This window comes from Hemicordylus capensis, chromosome 1, assembly GCF_027244095.1.
Source record: "Hemicordylus capensis ecotype Gifberg chromosome 1, rHemCap1.1.pri, whole genome shotgun sequence".
NCBI lineage: Eukaryota > Metazoa > Chordata > Lepidosauria > Squamata > Cordylidae > Hemicordylus > Hemicordylus capensis.
Genome location: NC_069657.1, coordinates 264,518,163 through 264,536,471, shown reverse-complemented (window position 1 = coordinate 264,536,471; position 18,309 = coordinate 264,518,163). Strand labels below are relative to the sequence as shown.

Genomic DNA, 18,309 nt, shown 5'->3' with positions numbered 1-18,309 from the left:
TAACTATTTCCTATAGTTCTTTGTTTATAAACTCCACACAGAAGGTAGAAAGACTCAGGCCGGCCACAGGAAAAGGCTGATGTGGGATGGCTTGCTTGGGGCCATTTTTTCCTTTATCCCCCCCCCTCCCAATATATTCACTTAGAAGAGCCTTTTTTGTTTTTTTTGAATGGGGGGGGGGAGAGACTATTTGATTTTTTAAATCCAGAATTATGTATCATTATTTTGGGATCCTAAGACTGCAAGCATATGCATACTTACTAGGTTCACTGAACCCAGTGGGACTTACTTCCGAGTAACCACACTTAGGGATCCGATTGGATAAGTGCATTTGTTATGTTTATGTTGAACAGACAAACCTCATTTAAAACTCATGGTGCAGCTGGGGCTGAAGGAAAACCCCGGGTCAATCAGGATGTTAACATTTTGGATCCCGAATCACTGTCAAGGGGTATTAAAATCGTATTTGGGTGTCTTAAAAAGAAATGGTTTAGAAAATAAAAAGGGGTGCCAAAGGGACCTTGCAACGACCGTTGTATCAATTGTAGAATTAAAATTCATAAATTCGGGGCGGGAGGGAAACCAATTCTCGAGGTCGGGAGATGAGACTTATCAGGTATTCTCTATGGAGTAAGAAATGGTCTCCAGCGAATCGAAATGTATCTCTGTTTAGAATTTTATATATATATAAAATTTATATATATATATATATATATATATATATATATATATATATATATATATATATATAAATTTTGAACAGACAAACCTCATTTAAAACTCTGGTGCAGCATATATATATATATATATATATATATATATATATATATATATATGCAGCTTATATATATATAAGCTAAATTACGTGATATTCCTTCGGCAAGACATCTCTGTTTTTAGATTTGTTAGCATTATGCCGAATTAGTTACCAGGATGCAGTTTTCCTAGCATTTTTTGGTATTAATTCTTTATTCTCCTCCTCACTGAAAGATCTATTATCTTTCCTCCTTTGAGCTAGCCTGGCTGGTATTTGCATGGTCCAGTCTCCCTTGCAGAGGGTTTGTGAGAGGGCGTAGCTTGAAAATGGATTTCGTTTTGGATTAATTTATGTCAACAAAACTTATTGCCACACTGTCTGGTTTTGTGAGTTTGGAGACGCTCCCTAACGTCCAAATTGGACTAAAAGCGTTAAAAATTAAATAACGTTCAAATGCATTTACTTAGTTTCCCCTTTATAAAGGGAAATGAAAACAGGGAATAGAATTTTCCTTTTAATAGAATGTAATAGTATTTGATCAGCACCTGTTAGGGCTGATTTCGTGATTTCAGAAAGCGGTGACAAGGAGGGAGTATATTAGTTTTTAAAGCTTAGGATTCAATTACCGCAACACACTGAATAATTTAAATGGCAACAGTAAATGCAAACAGACCTGTGGAGTTTATTGGGCTTATTGCACTGAAAGGCTGCAGAACAGAAGGCCCGAGTTCTCTCCCTTCATTTTCTTGCCTCTCTGTCTGGTTTCATGTGTCTGGAACAACCCCTTTAGAAACCTTCTCCTGCTCTAACCCAGATCTCCTAATATTTAGTTTGTTTTTAAAATGCCTTTTCCATATTGTAGGATCATTTTATCTTTTCCCCCTCAACCACAATTTCCCACAGATTTCCCCCTGCGTAGACAAGGATAGATAATTGGCCCGTGCACTCCCCCACCCCGTTCCGGAAATGATTAAACGATTGCAATACTTAATTCCTAGCACCTCGCATTTGGAATGGAAATGGAGGATTCCCCGTGCGTGGGTTTGGACGTGGCCACGCGGGGGAGAATATACTTTCGATTACTTGCTTTGAGACCTCCCTCACAAGACAGATCCGCAACACCCAGACCACTGCGTTTTAATCGGATTTAGTCTGTGATCATTTAGGCACCTTTATTAGTAGCAAGTGAGTTCTACGGCGGGAATCAGTGGGAATCCCCTCCAAGTAAAAGCTGGTGTGCTAAGCCCTACGCTCCTCTGGCGGTGGTTCATAGGACGAAGCGTTGCGCCTCGATCCTCAGTCGTTTTTGCTTGGAAGGAAATTCCGTGTGAGTAAAAAATACACCTCTCTCTCTCTCTCTCACACACACACACACACACACACACACGGGAAATGTATTTAGGATCCTAGCCTTAGACGGATCCTTGATCCTAAAGTCCAGGGGCGGGGGGACCCGAAGACAACGGGAGCTTTGGTCTCTCTGCCAGGGATGACCTCTGGCTGAATTCGCTAGATCAACGCCTGTCCTTTATGACGCAGGGGCGCATGTTAACGGCGCCCCGGCACAGCATAAAGCAACGTTCGGTCTTGGGCAAACGTGAGCCTGGATCCTAAGGGCTTCTCCCTCCTTCGCTCCGCCCCCGGCCTTTTCTCTTACGTCTCTCTTTCAGTTTCAGGAGATCCTCGGACAATCTGAGGCGCAAAGGCTTCCCCCAAGGACGGGAACTTCCTAGAAAGTCGTTTCGTTTTCGGATGGTTTATTTCCTGCACATGCTGGCCAAGTCAGGGCGTCAAGCGCATTCAAGCACTCGATTTATGCCTTCGCAAGGTATCAGTTCTAAACTGTACTTTCGCCAAAGACTTTCAAAAGCGATCAGTAAGCGTGGTTAGCAAGTGTAGTAACAGAGTTGGGCGCGGGGCAGGGGATCTCCATTTCCTTTTCCATTGGCCATCTATATAATAAGGAAAATAAAACAAAATAACTAGTTATTTCGTAAGCTGGCAGGCGGAGAAAGGGACGGAGACGGAAACGTTTCCAAATGGATGGAGACTATCATCCATTTAACCTATCCTGGCTGACTTGATGAGGGGAATTACTAAAGTAGTTTCCCCGGAAATTAAAAGGACAAGTTAGGCAGTGGCAATTTGTCCTTTTAATTTCAATAGAACTACTTTGAGTAACTTCCCCCATCGTGTCAGCCTATGTTCTTTAAACATCAGGTGCCCTTCTGCTGCACACCCTTTTCAGTTTGTATGCGCACTAAATTAAAGGGGCGCGGGTCAAAGGATGATCACATACAGGCGAGCCGGTGACGAGGGAGGGAACAGGATGGATGCAGGCGACACAAAGTCCAGGTCATCAGATTGCCTCTGGAGTGGAAAACAAAACACTAACACCCCTAAACCCGAGGTATGGCGAATACATTTTGGCGCGCCACTGTTTCTCAAGAAACGCCACTTTGGCTCATTTAGTGTCAAGTTCAAATCCTCAGGAAAGCGGGGCGGGGGACTGTCTGAGATCCAGATGGACCGAACGAGATAAGGTATTTTGTTCTGGGAGAATGGCCCCCTGGAACCGCGGGGGAACATAGGAAGCTGCCATATATTGAGAACCTGGCTGACCTGGAGAGCGCCTCTTCACCAAGGCGTTGCTTCTTTCCAGGCGGACGTTTTTAAGAGACAGCCCAGAGGGGATGTGAAGGATCTTTCTTTTAATGATAATCCGATTAAGGGGTGGGAGTGGCGGTTAGACCCACCGTCTTCAAACAGAGCCAGCTCAATCCCCAAGAGCCCGGCGGCTCTTTCTGAGATGTTTTCACCTCCGCGGTAAATCCGGCGATTTGGGAGATCCGTTCCGAAAAGGATCAGCCACACCGTGACACCGACGGTTTCTATTAGTCGATTCGCACATTAGCTTTATACATAGACCCATCGAGCGAGCGGAGCGAGCTAGTGCTTGCAAAAAGCTTGCTGACCTCTTTGGAACGGATCAGCCTCTGGCTCTGAACCGAAGCCCGGCGTGGGCTCCTGCGCCCACGTGGAGCTCCCATCAAGGCGACGGATTGTTCCCCTCGCGCCGGGCGGGATGTGAAGCCAGGCTCTCCCTACGTTCAGCGACATCATGCATCATTTGTGGCATTCTTCCTCGAAGAATCACGTTCCGTATGGCCTAGCTAGCGTATACAGATGTGCACAGGGCGGCACCTGGACTAGTTAGCCATGACTCAGCACTACTGAAATCAATGAGACGAGTTTGTCACCACTAACTGGAGTCCTATTCATTGCAGTGGGTCAGAGTCTAACAGTCTGGACGCTGCTCATAGTCTGTGAATGCACTGGGGTACATACATTTCAATGTGTACGGATAACACACCGTGGTCTGTAATCGTGTGCGCACGCCTGTGAAATCTGATTCGCTTCCTGTCTGTTGCTTTTTCTTTCTGTGTGTGGATGTCTTGTTTTACAATGAATATGTATCAATAGTATGTTTCACAATAGTATCTTGTGAGCCAGTTTGTCTAAATATTCCAGAAAGGGGGTATAAAATGGTTTAAAAAGAATGAACGAACGCACGCACGTAGAATAACATAACCACACACACACGAAGATTATATATAATGAACACAATGGAGACCTATGATTATGTGTGCGTGTGTCACATGTGTGTCTCACACACACACAGACACACAGAGAGAGAATCGTGCCTGATTTTTTCATGGTGCGTACGTGTGTACACACAGAGCTGCTAACAACTTCGGCGAGCTGCGTGTCAGCGCCCTGGTTTGGAGCCTGGGAGATGTTGCCGACAAGGGTGCCCACCCACGTGTAGCAGAGTGTCTGGGTCTGGGTTCCCCGAGGTTCCCAGCCAGCCACCGGCCCAGGTAGCTGCCTGTCCTTCTGGCTGCGGCCTCTCTGGCCTCTCTGCTGGCTAGCCCCCTCTTGCTGCTGCCTGCCCCGATTCCGCCCAGCCAGCCGCCCCCGGGCAGGCCCGCCTCGCCCGCCTCTGGGAAGCCGCTGCTGCCGTCTGGGAGGCTGAGCTAATTGGATTCTCTCCACTTGCTCTCGCGGCGCGTTTAAGCGGCCTGATCATTAGTTTGAGTTTCCTACCGAGCGGAGCTAATTGGATTTCCAGGATACCAGCAAGCTGCTCTGCCAGCTTTCAGGGCAGGAGGAGACTCCGAGGCCCAGCCTGGGAGAGGGGCGGGCGGGCGGCGAACTACCCCGAGTCGGGGAGACTCGCCCCCAGGCGCTCGGCATCGGAGGACGCTCTCGCAGGCTCGCCCCCTGGCCAGGGCAACTCTCCTCCGAGCCGGATCCTGACTTGGGGAAGGGGGCGGCGGGGGGCGGAGGACCGAGACAGAGGCGGGCTGCCGGGCACACACACACACAAATAAATAAGGCGACACCGGTCCTGAATCAGGGCAGGCTTTGTTAGAGAAAATTGCGGCTTGATCTGCATAATGGGAGCTCTGGCTGCCCAAGGCGATCTTTTTTATTGCGTGTGTGTCTGCTGTTATCAATTTTGTGAACGATTTCACAGGGAGCCTGGCAGACTTGAGCTGGAATAATATGCAAAGATGAGCTTTGAATAATGAATGATGTGCTTTTAAACCAATTCCAAAGTGTCTCTGATAGTACAATATGAAAAGGGGTGGTAAGTAATAGTGGGTTTTAAAAGGCGCTAGTATGTTTTTATTACTATATTTAAAAAAAGATCTCTATATTATTTGGGCGAAATGGATAATATATCATAGAGTCTTTGATAATCATATAAACAATACATTTTTCTTTGGGGGAATTTTCTCTCTCCCCGACTTTACACAGTTAACTTACATAGTCTATCAACACACAGGCTTGTAAGCCTTGGCGACCTTATGAAATATTAACTCTATTTTAATATTGGCTCTTAAGTTTAATATGTTGACTTCTGTAGTTTTTATTTTAATTATATTTTATAATTAATAACCCAGGACCAGTGGTAGTCTTGAATGTAACTCTTCGGCACAATTTATTTTACGAAGGATCAACTTGTGAATTCATTTTTTTAAGGGGGAGGCTCACCAGGTCACCATCACCACCTCCTCCATCAATCATCATCATCATCATCATCATCATCATCTCGTAAATAAGTGTTTTCTGCTTACGAGCAGGTGAGTTTATGATAAATTGTTTTATATTTCAATATAAATGTTTCAGTAGATTTTATGGAGAGATCATACCATATATAACAGCCCGTACATAAAACACGCATGCAAAATACCTAATCTTACACACTGTATTCCAGTTTTACTAGTCTATTAAAACCAATGAAAACGATAAATGAATTTGTCGCACGATTTATGAACCAAACTATTTATTTCATAGTTTTGTTTTTTAAAGGTGGGGGAAACTTGATCCCATTTTATTCACGACGGTAAATCCCGGCGTTTAAAGCTAATCTTCTTTGCCAAGTTTTCCACCCCCTGATCCTCCCTGCAATGAGGGAAGATGAGTTTGCTTGTTGTGAGTGAAATCATTTGAATTTGGGAGTGGGGCGAGGGGGAGGCGAGCAAGTGAAATGTGCTCCAGCAAAGAGACAGCGGGCCGATGATGAGATCCAAAAGCAGCCAGGTCAAGCGGCCAGGTGGCTGCCTTCTTCTTGCTCTGGGGAAGTGAGCGAGTCGGCGGGGAAAGCGGTGGCCACGGCGGCGGTGGCGGGGGGTGGGGGATGCCACGGGCCGCTCCCCGGAGCTGCTGCTGCCGCCGCTACCGTGGGAGGCTGGCTGGCGCCCCCTGGCACTGCCTCGCGGGGCGAGTCTCGGCAGACTCCGGGCCAGAAGACGACGAGGCGAGGGCCGGCCGTTCGGTGGCTGCGGAGCGAGGAGTCGCCCGTCTGCAAAGTGCAGGCAGAGGCCGGGTGGGGGTCCAGGTCGGTTGGTGCCGGACTCGTGCCGCCGCCGGGCCGGCTCCAAGCTCTGACCAAGGAGCCCAACAGGGGTGGGGAGAGCCGAGGGAGGGAGGGAGGGAGGAGGCGAGACGAGCTTGGGACGCGGCCTGGCTGGGCCTCTCTCGCCCCTCTTCGCCCGCTCCAGCTCAGCACTTCAGGCCATCAGCGGGACAGCCGCCTGGCGCGACTCCGCCGCCTTGGCGTTTGCCCGCCAAAGGAAGCCGCGGGGGGGACGCAAGGGAGGCTGCTGCTGCTGCTGCTGGCCCAAGCCGCGGTGGGGTGTCGGCCGAGGCCGGACCGACGGCCAGGCCGGCTCAAGAGCTTGGTGGCGGGGAGGCTCCTCGTCGCCGGTGAAGAAGGGGGTGAGTGGCGGACGGGCGGTAGCAGGCAGGGGCGAGAGCGGAGGCAGCGCCGGAGGAGCCTGTGCGCCGCCGAGCGAGAGAGGACGAGCCCGCCCGCGCCCCTCCCCAGCTCAGCCCAGGCTACGGGCCTGCCGCGGCGGGAGCGAGAAAGCGGCTGGAAGGACACGCTTCTCTGCCCGGCGGCAAGTGGAGCGGACGCAGGTTCGGAGCGCGCTCGACGCCTGTCGCGCCATAGTGGTAATGGGTGCCATTCAGAGGAGGACCATGGTCTACCTGCATTTATTTATTGCGTTGCTATTAAGAGGAACTCTCTCTCTCTCTCTCTCTCTCTCTCTCTCTCTCTCTCACACACACACACACACACACACACACACACACACACACTCAGGCCCTAGTCCCTCGAGTCTGTTAAATTAAACAGAATTTCTCCAACGTGACCTGGGTGAGCCTCCCCCTGAGAAGGTGGGTCCCAGTGGCAAGTAGCAGCAGATAGCAGGGTAACTTGGAACTCCCCAGGGGCAGTTGAGAAGCAAATCCAGCAGGACGGCAAGCAAAGCAAAACATTTGCCTGGCTCAGGTGGATCTGGCTTCCAAAGTTTAATTAATAAAATAATAAAAATAAATAAATTTGTAAAGCAGCAGATGAAACCGTGGACCACCTAATCAGCTGTTGTAAAAAGATCGCACAGACTGACTACAAACAAAGGCATGACAAGGTAGCAGGGATGATACACTCAAACATCTGCAAAAAATACAAGCTACCTGTAGCCAAACATTGGTGGGACCATAAAACTGAAAAAGTTGAAGAAAATGAAGATGCAAAAATATTATGGGACTTCCAACTACAAACAGACAAACATCTGCCACACAATACACCAGATATAACTGTAGTCGAGAAGAAAGAAAAACAAGTCAAAATAATCGACATAGCAATACCAGGGGATAGCAGAATAGAAGAAAAAGAAATAGAAAAAATCACAAAAGACAAAGATCTACAAATTGAAATTGAAAGGCTGTGGCAAAAGAAGACCAAAATAATCCCAGTGGTCATTGGCGCCCTGGGTGCAGTTCCAAAAGACCTTGAAGAGCACCTCAACACCATAGGGGCCACAGAAATCACTATCAGCCAATTACAAAAAGCAACTTTACTGGGAACAGCCTATATTTTATGACAATATCTATTATGATAATAATAACAACATTGATAATAAAATTCAGGCATCCCAGGTCCTTGGGAAGACTTGATGTCTGGATAAAACAAGCCAGTCAATAACAACTGTCTGACTGTGTAAACAAAAACTAATAATAATATAATAATATAATAAATTAATTCTTTCATTATCCTAGACCCTTGGAAAGGGATCAATAATTAAAGTACCAAATCCAGTCAATAACATCTGATAGACTGTGTGTAAATAGCATAATAATAACATCAGTCTCTTTATTAAAACAGATTCTTACAACGCTAAATATTATTAATCAAAACTCAAACACCACTATACAGGCTTCCATCCTGATCTTTCCCTCAGCCACAAACACTGACTCAGAAGGATGTTGCTTGGCTAGGCAAGATTGTAAGCTTCTCAGGGCATGGATTATCTTTTTGTGTGAGGCCCACTGATGGAGCTATATAAATAATCTTAATAAGGTGGCCGTGTGGTTACCTAAAACCCTACATCTGAAAGAGTCTGACTTGAACTTGGAATCCTGGGTAGCTCCTGACCAGGGATGCACATACACCCCTCCAATCATTTCAGGACTTTCCTCCCTTGTTTTATTGAGAACTCCCCACCAAACCTAAAAACCCATATCTCCCCTGACAAACAGTGTCTTTCTGCCCCAAATGTGAGTGAGAAGTTGCTCCTCAAGCATTCCTTCTGTTTGCACGTCTCTAGCCCTGAACTTTGCCTCTGGCAGTTTGACAGTCACATAGAGATAGGGATAGTCTAATACTGTAATATTCTCTTATTCATGGATATATGGATTGGTTTTAATTGAGATACTTGCAATCCAGCTTTTCACCCAATGAATGCCCAAAGTGGCTAACAACATTTGTAACTAGTTCATGCTAAATAAAAACACATTTAGAAACCTGCATGATCATAATAAAAGAAAGTAACCACAGGTTCAAGCCAATAAAACAGTAGCACACTAAAACATCTGAAGCCACTGACATATTAAAAGCCTGGCCTCGGTGGAGGTGGAAGGCTATCAGATGCCTCACGACAGTCCCCCACAGCCCCATGTGAAGCCTTCTCAGGAATATTTACAAGAGGAATCAGTACTCTTCAGAGAAATGCTAAAGTTCATGTGCCCCTTATTTCAAGGGTAAATACAATTGAACTCAGTAGGACATACTTCTGAGTAGATATACTTAGGCTCACTCTGTTAACATCTTTCCAGTTTACCTGGATGAAGAACTCTGTATAATTCAAATGTTTGCATACATTGATTTTGGTGCACAATTGGGAGCTCAAGATCTCTATATCCCCTATGTCACATCTTGTAAATATAAAAGGGGTTGGGGAGAGAAATGCAGTTGTTTGGGCTAAATCTTAGGTCTAGTTCCCACTGAGTTGGTTAACCAAATTTGGACTACACTGCTCAGAATGCATGGGTGGGACACACATCACTGAATGCCCCCTACATCTAAAAAGCCCCTGCATGTAGAAAGTTAGCACATCAGGGAGAAGTGTAGGCAAGAACCCCTCTCCCAGCTATGTGTGTTTTTGCCATGTGCTTATTTTCCAGGTTTGTTTGTTTTTGCTTTGAAGGAGCATCTATTATATATTTTGAATAATTTGTGTGAAATAAAGTCATACTTCCTGGTGACCTACAGATACCAAATCTTGCTTGAACAATCCTGCCACTGAAATTAGCTGAATGCACTATTTTTACATCAGAATATGTTGGGGAAAATATTTAAATATTTTTATTTTGTATTTTTTAGAAGAAATTCTGAATATAATCAATAGATTTTAACTATTATTGAACAGATTTTTAGCAATAATCAGATTAATAATTCAAAAACAATATCTTGCCCAAGAGAAGCAGAAGTTCTTTCTCAGATTCAAATTTACTATGATTCAATTTACCATATATGGTAATTATTAAATTAAATGAATAATGTTTGAAGTCAAAATCCTACAAATCTCATATTGTTCTTTTACTTCCCCTTTGCAAGCATTTTAATAAAAAATTCTATTACGTATATTTAATTTCTCTATCTACACAAAATGACTTTCCCGGGTCAATGAAGGGCCTTATACATTAGTTTAATTATATAAGCCCCTAACCTGCCATTTGAAAAGATACAGTATACTTCAAAGATTCGAAGTGTTACAGGAGTCAGTGTGGAAGAAACCTGAATCATAGGTCTCTATTATTTTAAAGTTCTATTATTTCCCCCTAGCTTATTCTGTTCATCAGAAAATCTGATGGAAATCTGTTGAAGCTCCCACTGATGAACAGAACAAGCCAGAAAAACACTCTGGAACTTTAAATCAATAGAGACCCATGATTCAGGTATGTGGGTGGGTCCTATAATTGTCATATGTGCTCCTCCCTGGCCAGGTGCCCCTAATGGGTTTGGAATGGCACTCTCAACAGCCTGTTGCATTTTGCTCAGGAGCTGTGAGCTGGACAACTGCTGAAGTCACACCTATAAGATTTTTCTTTCCCCACCAGGGCGCTGTCCAGATTGCACAATATCACAGTATTGCAACGGGTCCCTTAAGTGTGCTTCCATATTGCCTGTGTTTTGACATCACAGCCTCTGCGTTGTAAGGAAGGTGCCATTCATATTTTTAACACCTCCTTTCAGATTTTATTTCTGTGTCACAGCCCTATAATGGCACATCTACATTGCAAAAAACAAAAAAGGGGGGGGGGAGAAAAAAGAGCTGTATTTGCTGGTGGTAGGAGGCTTGCCCAAAAGTGCAAAATGTTGCAGTTTACACTGCTTTTTGCGATGTAAGGATCACAATCTGGAAAGTGCCCAGGTAAGGCTATTCACACGGGCATGTGTGAATAGCAGGGGGGGCACTGTGGGGAGGAGGCATGATCCAGCTTACCTTCCCCACAGACCAGGCCTGTGCAACATAGGGCTCCCAGCTGCTTTTGGACTACAACTCCCATAATCCCCAGCCACAGTAGCCAATAGCCAAGTATTTTGGGAGTGGTAGGCCAACATCTGCAGGAGGGCCGACGTTGAGCAGGCCTGCCCTAAACGAAGCACCAGTGATGTATTTGGCAGTGATTTGCACTGTTCCCAACATCAACAGAGGCCAGGATTCGTTTTCTCGGCCTCTGGCTATCTCCCACAAGGCACCACACGATGAGAGGGTGCCTTGGGGGATTCCCCCTTCAGAAAGACACTCTAGGCATCCAACTCTGTGTCTGCTTAAGCTGCAAGCAGTCCAATCCTGGTGCTGAGGTTAATGGGATGTTTGTGCCCTTAACCTTGGCTAAGAGCTGGGAGGAAAAACAGGGTTAGGCTGGGCAGGAGCATTGGGATTGGGAGCGATCCCAGTGCTCCACACAAGTAGCCTAACCCAGGCTGGGCTGCATAGGGCTGCTCATGAGAACAACCTTAAACTAACTAAACAAGAATAACTCATTAGTATGGGGGAGGGTAGTGGGGTGCACTGCCCATGTGGCTGACTAGGTAAGTATCTGAACTAGGTCAGAGGGTTTTTTTTTTGCTAAACAAGATTCTAATCTTGTGTTACACTTGCATGCTATAGATAAAATAGCTGGGAGTAAATTTTTATGTTTTTGTTCCCCCAGGAAATCTTCTGAAGTTCTGTTTATGGCTTGTCACTTGATGCCATTGGTTTAGCTACTCTGATGTCACAGAGGGGCTGGTCAGTCTTGAACTAAATAACAGAGTGCGAGTGTGTGTGTGTGTATGTATGTGTGTGCAAGAGTGGGGAGGTGCCATGAAGTCAATGAACAACATTTCTTCGTGAAAGTTCTCTTATCTTTCTGCATATGCTATTGGTTTTTAGTGACAGCTTGTTCAACCGAGAGCAATTTGCGAGTCTCTTGATGGAAACAGACACATGATTAATCTGTACTGCTGCATTTTTGGAGTTTTGTCAAAGTAGGCAAAGAGGCAACATTTAAAGTGGTGGCTTTCTTATATTTAGCAGCCTAGCATTGCATCTCTCCAGGGGTTGCTGTTAGTGATTTCCTTGTGTTTCTTTTAAGACTATGAGCTCTTTTGGGACAGGGAACCATCTTCTCCTTCCTTTTGCAATATAAACTACTTGGAGAACTTTTATTCTTCTTGTTGTTGTTGAAAAGCAGTTAGTATATAAATATTCCAAATAATAATTGGTTTCAATTTTCTTTTTGATCTAGATTTCATGTTAATTATTCACTGCATTTTCATTGTTAATGAATATGCCATAACATGTCGTAAAGTACCTTGAGTCTATGGGATAAGGTAAGGTGTGTGTATGTGTACACACACACACACACACACACACACACACACACACACACACACACACACACCCCTTAGAGGCCTTGCAGCTTGATTATAATAGAACCAAACAACAAATGCAATTATTAATATTTCTCTCTCTCTCTCAGTGCAGGATTGGTGCTGGAAGGGGCAAGATACCATTTACTTTAATCCCCTGAACAAGGGAAGCTCCATCAGCCCCATAACGAATCAGTGTATGCAGTCCAGACCCAGATGTGCCTCAGTGAGAGAGTAGCTGCACTGCAGAAAGATTCTAACCAGTCAAATAACTTATTCAGTGAGTTAAGCCACCCCTTTTCAGGGGAAGGCCAATTAGAGAAAAACGCAATGTCCAGTCCATTTCAGTCTGATGTGGTAGGAACGTTCTTCCAGGCCTCAAAATAAGGTGGTCAGTGCAAATGATGCCCATCCGTCAAGCAATGCCATATATATGGAGGCCGTTCTCATGAGCAGCAAGACCAGGCTAGGGTAGTAGCTGTCTGTGAGAACTGCTGGGAGCTGTGTGGCTCCTGGCGGCACCTCAGCAGCAGACCCGCCTAGGGAGTGCGCCAGTTAGGCGACACAGGAGCGGGTTCCAGCCGTTACTAGGGCGATCCCCACAATGCACCGTACACTCAGAAGGTGCATTGTGAGATTTCTGGGGGCCAGGATGACATGTCCCAGCCCCCGATCCTCTGTGCTGCCTCAGGCAGCAGTGGCTCATCTGGATGTGCCATCCACGTGCCCAGCAACTCTTCTGGGTTGTCTGCAGGGATGGTAATCGGCTGCAGCCTTCCCCACCACCGCCCGCCCTCAAGCCCGCTCACGGGATCGTCAGAAAGGGCCCATGAGTTGATTGCACCAATCTCCATGCCACAAACTATCATTTCCCCGTCTACAGTGGGATGGACACAGGAGCCTGCATGCACATAGGGTTGCTTTTGATTCCCTAAGGCTTCAGAAAGGAAGGCTACATGCTTCCTACATTTACATGACATTGTCACGAGCCAGGGATGTACTTTGCCTCCAAAGAGACAATTCCAAAATGTTATAAACTCCCTCTGATTTCAAACTCCAATTTGTAAATGTGCATGCTGTTGCTGTTGAGGCCTGTGGCGCCACCATCTTCTAAATAGTGCATTTCTTATTACCATCTATTCTCTAATATATGTACAGAATGTTATTATACTAATTCTCAGCCTCTTTTTCTAAGACCTGGTTGATACATCAGGAGAATGAAGTGGCAGAATCCTGGGTGGTAGCATGGACTACCATTTTAGACTCTAGGTTTTCAATGCTATTTTTAATACGTCAAAAAAACCCCCTCTGCTTGTAAAACCAGACATCTTAGCATATCAGAGAGAAAGCCTCTAATCCAGCTTTCTTCCTGCTATGCTAATATCATATTTCCAGGTTATTGTTTTAATTGTGAAGTAACACCAAAGCTGTGAGCCCCCAATCTACAGTTTGAAGTGGTGCCACCCATTCCACTAACTCTGGACCCTGCCATTCTGCTGTGTTACAGAGACCAGGTCTTCGCTATTTAAATACACTCCCCATTCTCATTAGATCAATCCTCCATCCTTGCAATTATCTTGGTTGCTCATTATTACACTTGTTCCATCCTGAACTCACCCTTCTAGAACATGGGTAATCCAACATGGACAGTATTCCAGACATGGACTCATTGGTGCCTTGTTCAAGTAAAACTAGTATTTCTCTGTCCCTAATAGGAATGCTTCACTGAATACATCCCATAATTGAATTTGCTTTCTTTACCACTGCATTACACTGGCAGCTCATGGTCATCTTGTAATCAACCAATGCTCCAAATCTCCTTTTCAGTTGTTTCCAGCTGATGAGCCTCCAGGCGCTAACGCACATGCCTATTGTTTATTCCCCAGTGCATATACAATTGAATTGTGTTACATTTTTAATTAATCTGGTTTATCAGGTCATCCAGTTGAACTTTCATAATTTCCTGATCCTTCTACATATTGAGAAATGCCTGCTAGCTTGGTGTCATCTAGAAAGTTCATCAACACAGTCCTACTTCCTCCTGCAGGTTGCTAAAGAAAATGGAATAAAATAGAAGACTGATCTCATAAGGATTCGACAGGTGACTTCAATTCAACTGGAAAGCATGCCCTTTTAGCCAGACTTGGTGGCTACAACTTGATGGTTGTCAATCAGTCCTATAGAGAAAAATAAAGCACTGCACTTGAACAGTATTCTGGTGACAGCAAAACCTGCCGTACACTCCTGACAGTAGGTGGCTTGATCCTTACTGCCAGGATTTCCATAGAAAGATGCACCCCTGCCCAGCAGTTGTGCAATATCCAAACGTTCCCTATCCATCCCCAGCACAGCATCCTCTTCAGTGGCTGTTGCTGATGTTTCTTTTTTTAGACTGTGAGCCCTTTGAGGACAAAGCCAGCTTCTTTACAGATAATTCTCTGAAATGTACCTGTTGCTAATCCCATATGTGGCAGCTCTTGTGAAAGTTTGCAAGCAGCTGCCGGTGGATAAGCGACGGAGACAGGGGAAGACAGCCATGGCGGCTGGCGGAGCCACATCTGCTGGTGGAGCTGTGCTGGCAGGAGGAGGCAGCCGGCTGGTGGAGCCGCGCTGGCGGGTAAAGCCACGCCAGCAGGAGGCTGGCCAGTGGGCGAAGCCACGCTTGCAGGAGGAGGAGGCTGGCCAGTGGAGCCACGCTGGCGGGAGAAGCCGAGAAGGCAGCCGGCTGACTGGAGGAGGTGGGGGGGGGGCTGGCCAGAGGCAGCTGGGTGGGAAATTAGGTGCCAGTGGGTGGCCAGCAAGAAAACAACAGTGGCGGCAGCGAGTGGGAGAAAATGGCTGGGCCAAACTAGAGGCAAAGAGGCCTAGCGAGTTTTATTTATTTATTTATGTCTATGGAAACCGCTTTGGGAACTTTTGTTGAAAAGCAGTATATAAATATTTGTCATATTTGTATTCTCCCTACACTTCACATTTTGCTAGTCTCATCTATATGCATTGCTCTCACCCCATCTGATATCTGTCAAGAGTTTCCAGCAGCAATGGTAGTCTTTGCCACCCGTAGACCAACTCTGTCTATTAAAATGAAAGCATTCCCCCACTTGCCCAAGAGATCTGTTCTCAGATTGCTATATTGGGACACATTCCTGTGAAAATGAAAAGGCAGTTTTCATTCTGGAGCTTGGTTTTTTCATTCCACTTTGGCCCCAGTACAGTGGGCCACATTCAGTGCCTTCATAAAGTTCTTACGTCTGGCTGTAAAACAGATCCTATTCAACTATTTGATGGAATTTCAATTGAAGCCATATAACCCATCATATTTGTTTTGTCTCTCATAGTTATCCTCCATTAATTTTCCAGTGAAGATGGACAGGTTGCTGGGAAGGAGATCAAGAGAAAGCAAGACTGTGGGAACCTTTTAAAAAGATAGGTAGCATTTGACAATAAAAAGGAACATTAATTGATACGACATTACTCTGAAATTCCTACAGAGCTGCATACACATTGCATCAAGAGCAATAGAAAGAGGACTCAAGCATGATGGACAGCATTACAAAACGGAAGAAGGATTTCCATTTCAGCATGTGAGAAGTGCTGCCAGACACTCTGATGAATGAGGCAGCAGGGACCAACAGGTAAATATTCTCTAGTAACATGTCCTACTGACTTGTGATGGTTTTGCTGAAATAATTTACATAAAGCTTTTAAAAAGTGTGTCTAATTTAAGTAGTTTTTTCCTTCATTATTTTCAACTATCACTATTTATCCAGTTAAAACCTTTAAATCCTGCCTTTTTAACACGAACAAGACATGCTATCACACTCCAGATCAAAGTACTGAGAGTGATCTTGGAGTTGGAGAAACAAATAAGAGAGGCATCAAAGAGCGACAGGGTGATTTCATAATGGGTGACTTCAATTACCCACACATAGACTGGGTAAATTCACATTCAGGTAACGACAGAGAGGCCAGATTTCTAGACGTGCTAAATGACTGCACCTTAGAACAGTTAGTCACGGAACCAACCAGAGAGATGGTGACTTCAGATTTAAGCCTGAGTGGTGCCCAGGACCTTGTGAGAGATGTCAGAGTTGCAGAACCAGTGGGTAGCAGTGACCATAGTGTGATCCAATTCAGCATATATGCGAGTGGAGAATTGTCAGGCAAGTCCAACACAGATGCATTGGACTCCAGAAGAGGAAACTTCTCAAAAATGAGGGACTGGTAAGAAGGAAGTTGAAAGGGAAAGTTAGGAGGGTCAAATCACTCCAGAAAGCATGGGACTTATTTAAAACCACAGTACTAGAAGCAGAGTTGAAATGTATATCAAGAAGGAGGAAAGGTACCATCAAGTTCAGGAGGACACCAGCGTGGCTAACAAGTAGGGTCAGGGAAGCTATAAAAGGGAAGAAGACTTTCTTCAGAAAATGGAAGTCCTGCCCAAATGAGAGAACAGGAAGGAACATAAAATGTGGCAAAAGAAATGCAAGGAGACAATAAGGGATGCAGAGAGTTTGAAGAGCATACAGCTAGAAGTGTTAAGGGGAATAACAATCAATATATCAGAAGTAGAAAACCTGCCAGGGAGACAGTTGGACCCTTAGATGATGAGGGTGTGAAAAGGATTATTAAGGAGGAAAGGAGATTGCAGAGAAGCAGAATTAGTTCTTTGCATCTGTCTTCATGGTGGAGGATACTGACCATAGACCCTCTCCAGCACTGAGCTTTTCAGGTTTAGCAGCTGAGGAACTGGGCCAATTTGAGGTGACAAGGGAAGATGTTCTAAACTGTCTGGAAAAGCTAAACATTAATAAATCACCAGGGCCAGATGGCATCCACCCAAGAGTTCTGAAGGAACTAAAATGTGAAATTGCTGATCTCCTAGCAAAACATATATAACTTGTCCCTACAATCAGGCTCTGTACCTAGGGACTGGAAAGTAGCCAATGTGACTCCAATTTTCAAGAAAGGATCCAGGGGGTATCTGGGAAATTACAGGCCGATCATCTTAACTTCGGTGCCGGCTTTGATGGAAGGCAATGGATGGAAAGCATAAAGGGGAAAATTGTTAAGAATATAGAAGAAAAGGCCTTGTTGAAGGAGAACCAGCATGGCTTCTGCAAGGGAAAGTCTTATGTGGTTCAATGTAAGCAAGTGCAAAGTGATGCACACTGGGGCAAACACCACCAACTTCACATATACACTGATGGGATCTGAGCTGTCGGTGACTGACCAGGAAAGAGATCTTGGGGTCATGGTGGACAGCTCATTGAAAGTGTTGTCTCAGTGTGCTGCAGCTGTGAAAAAGGCTAATTCCATGCTAGGAATCATTAGGAAGAGGATTGAAAATAAAACTGCTAATATTATAATGCCCTTATAAAAATCTATGGTGTGGCCCCATGTGGAGTACTGCGTACAGCTTTGGCCATCGTATCTTAAGAAGGCGATCATAGAACTGAAAAAGGCGCAGAAGAGGGCAACCAAAATGAGCAGGGGCCTAGAGTACCTTCCGTATGAGGCTAGGCTACAGCATCTGGGGCTCTTTACCTTGGAAGAGGCGACTAAGGGGAGACATGATTGAAGTGTATAAAATTATGCATGGACTGGAGAGGGTGGACAGAGATAAATGTTTCTCCCTCTCTCACAACACTAGATCCGGGAGTCACTCCATGAAAGTGAAGGTTGGGAAATTTAGGACTGACAAGAGGAAGTACTTTTTCACACAGCACATAATTCATCTCTGGAATTCTTTGCCATGGGATGTGGTGATGGCCAC

At 45.3% G+C, this 18,309-nt stretch overlaps 1 protein-coding gene across 1 annotated transcript in view; it reads right to left on the bottom strand.

Annotated features, from left to right (window-relative positions):
- Positions 1-14,432: 14,432 nt before the first annotated feature.
- RANBP17 (RAN binding protein 17) overlaps positions 14,433-18,309 on the bottom strand; it is a 352,447-nt gene continuing 348,570 nt past the window's right edge. Inside the window, exon 27 of the mRNA XM_053284862.1 lies at positions 14,433-14,710. Within this exon, the coding sequence (XP_053140837.1) occupies positions 14,701-14,710 (10 nt within the window). The 3' untranslated portion in view covers positions 14,433-14,700. The remainder of the gene's footprint in view (positions 14,711-18,309) is intronic.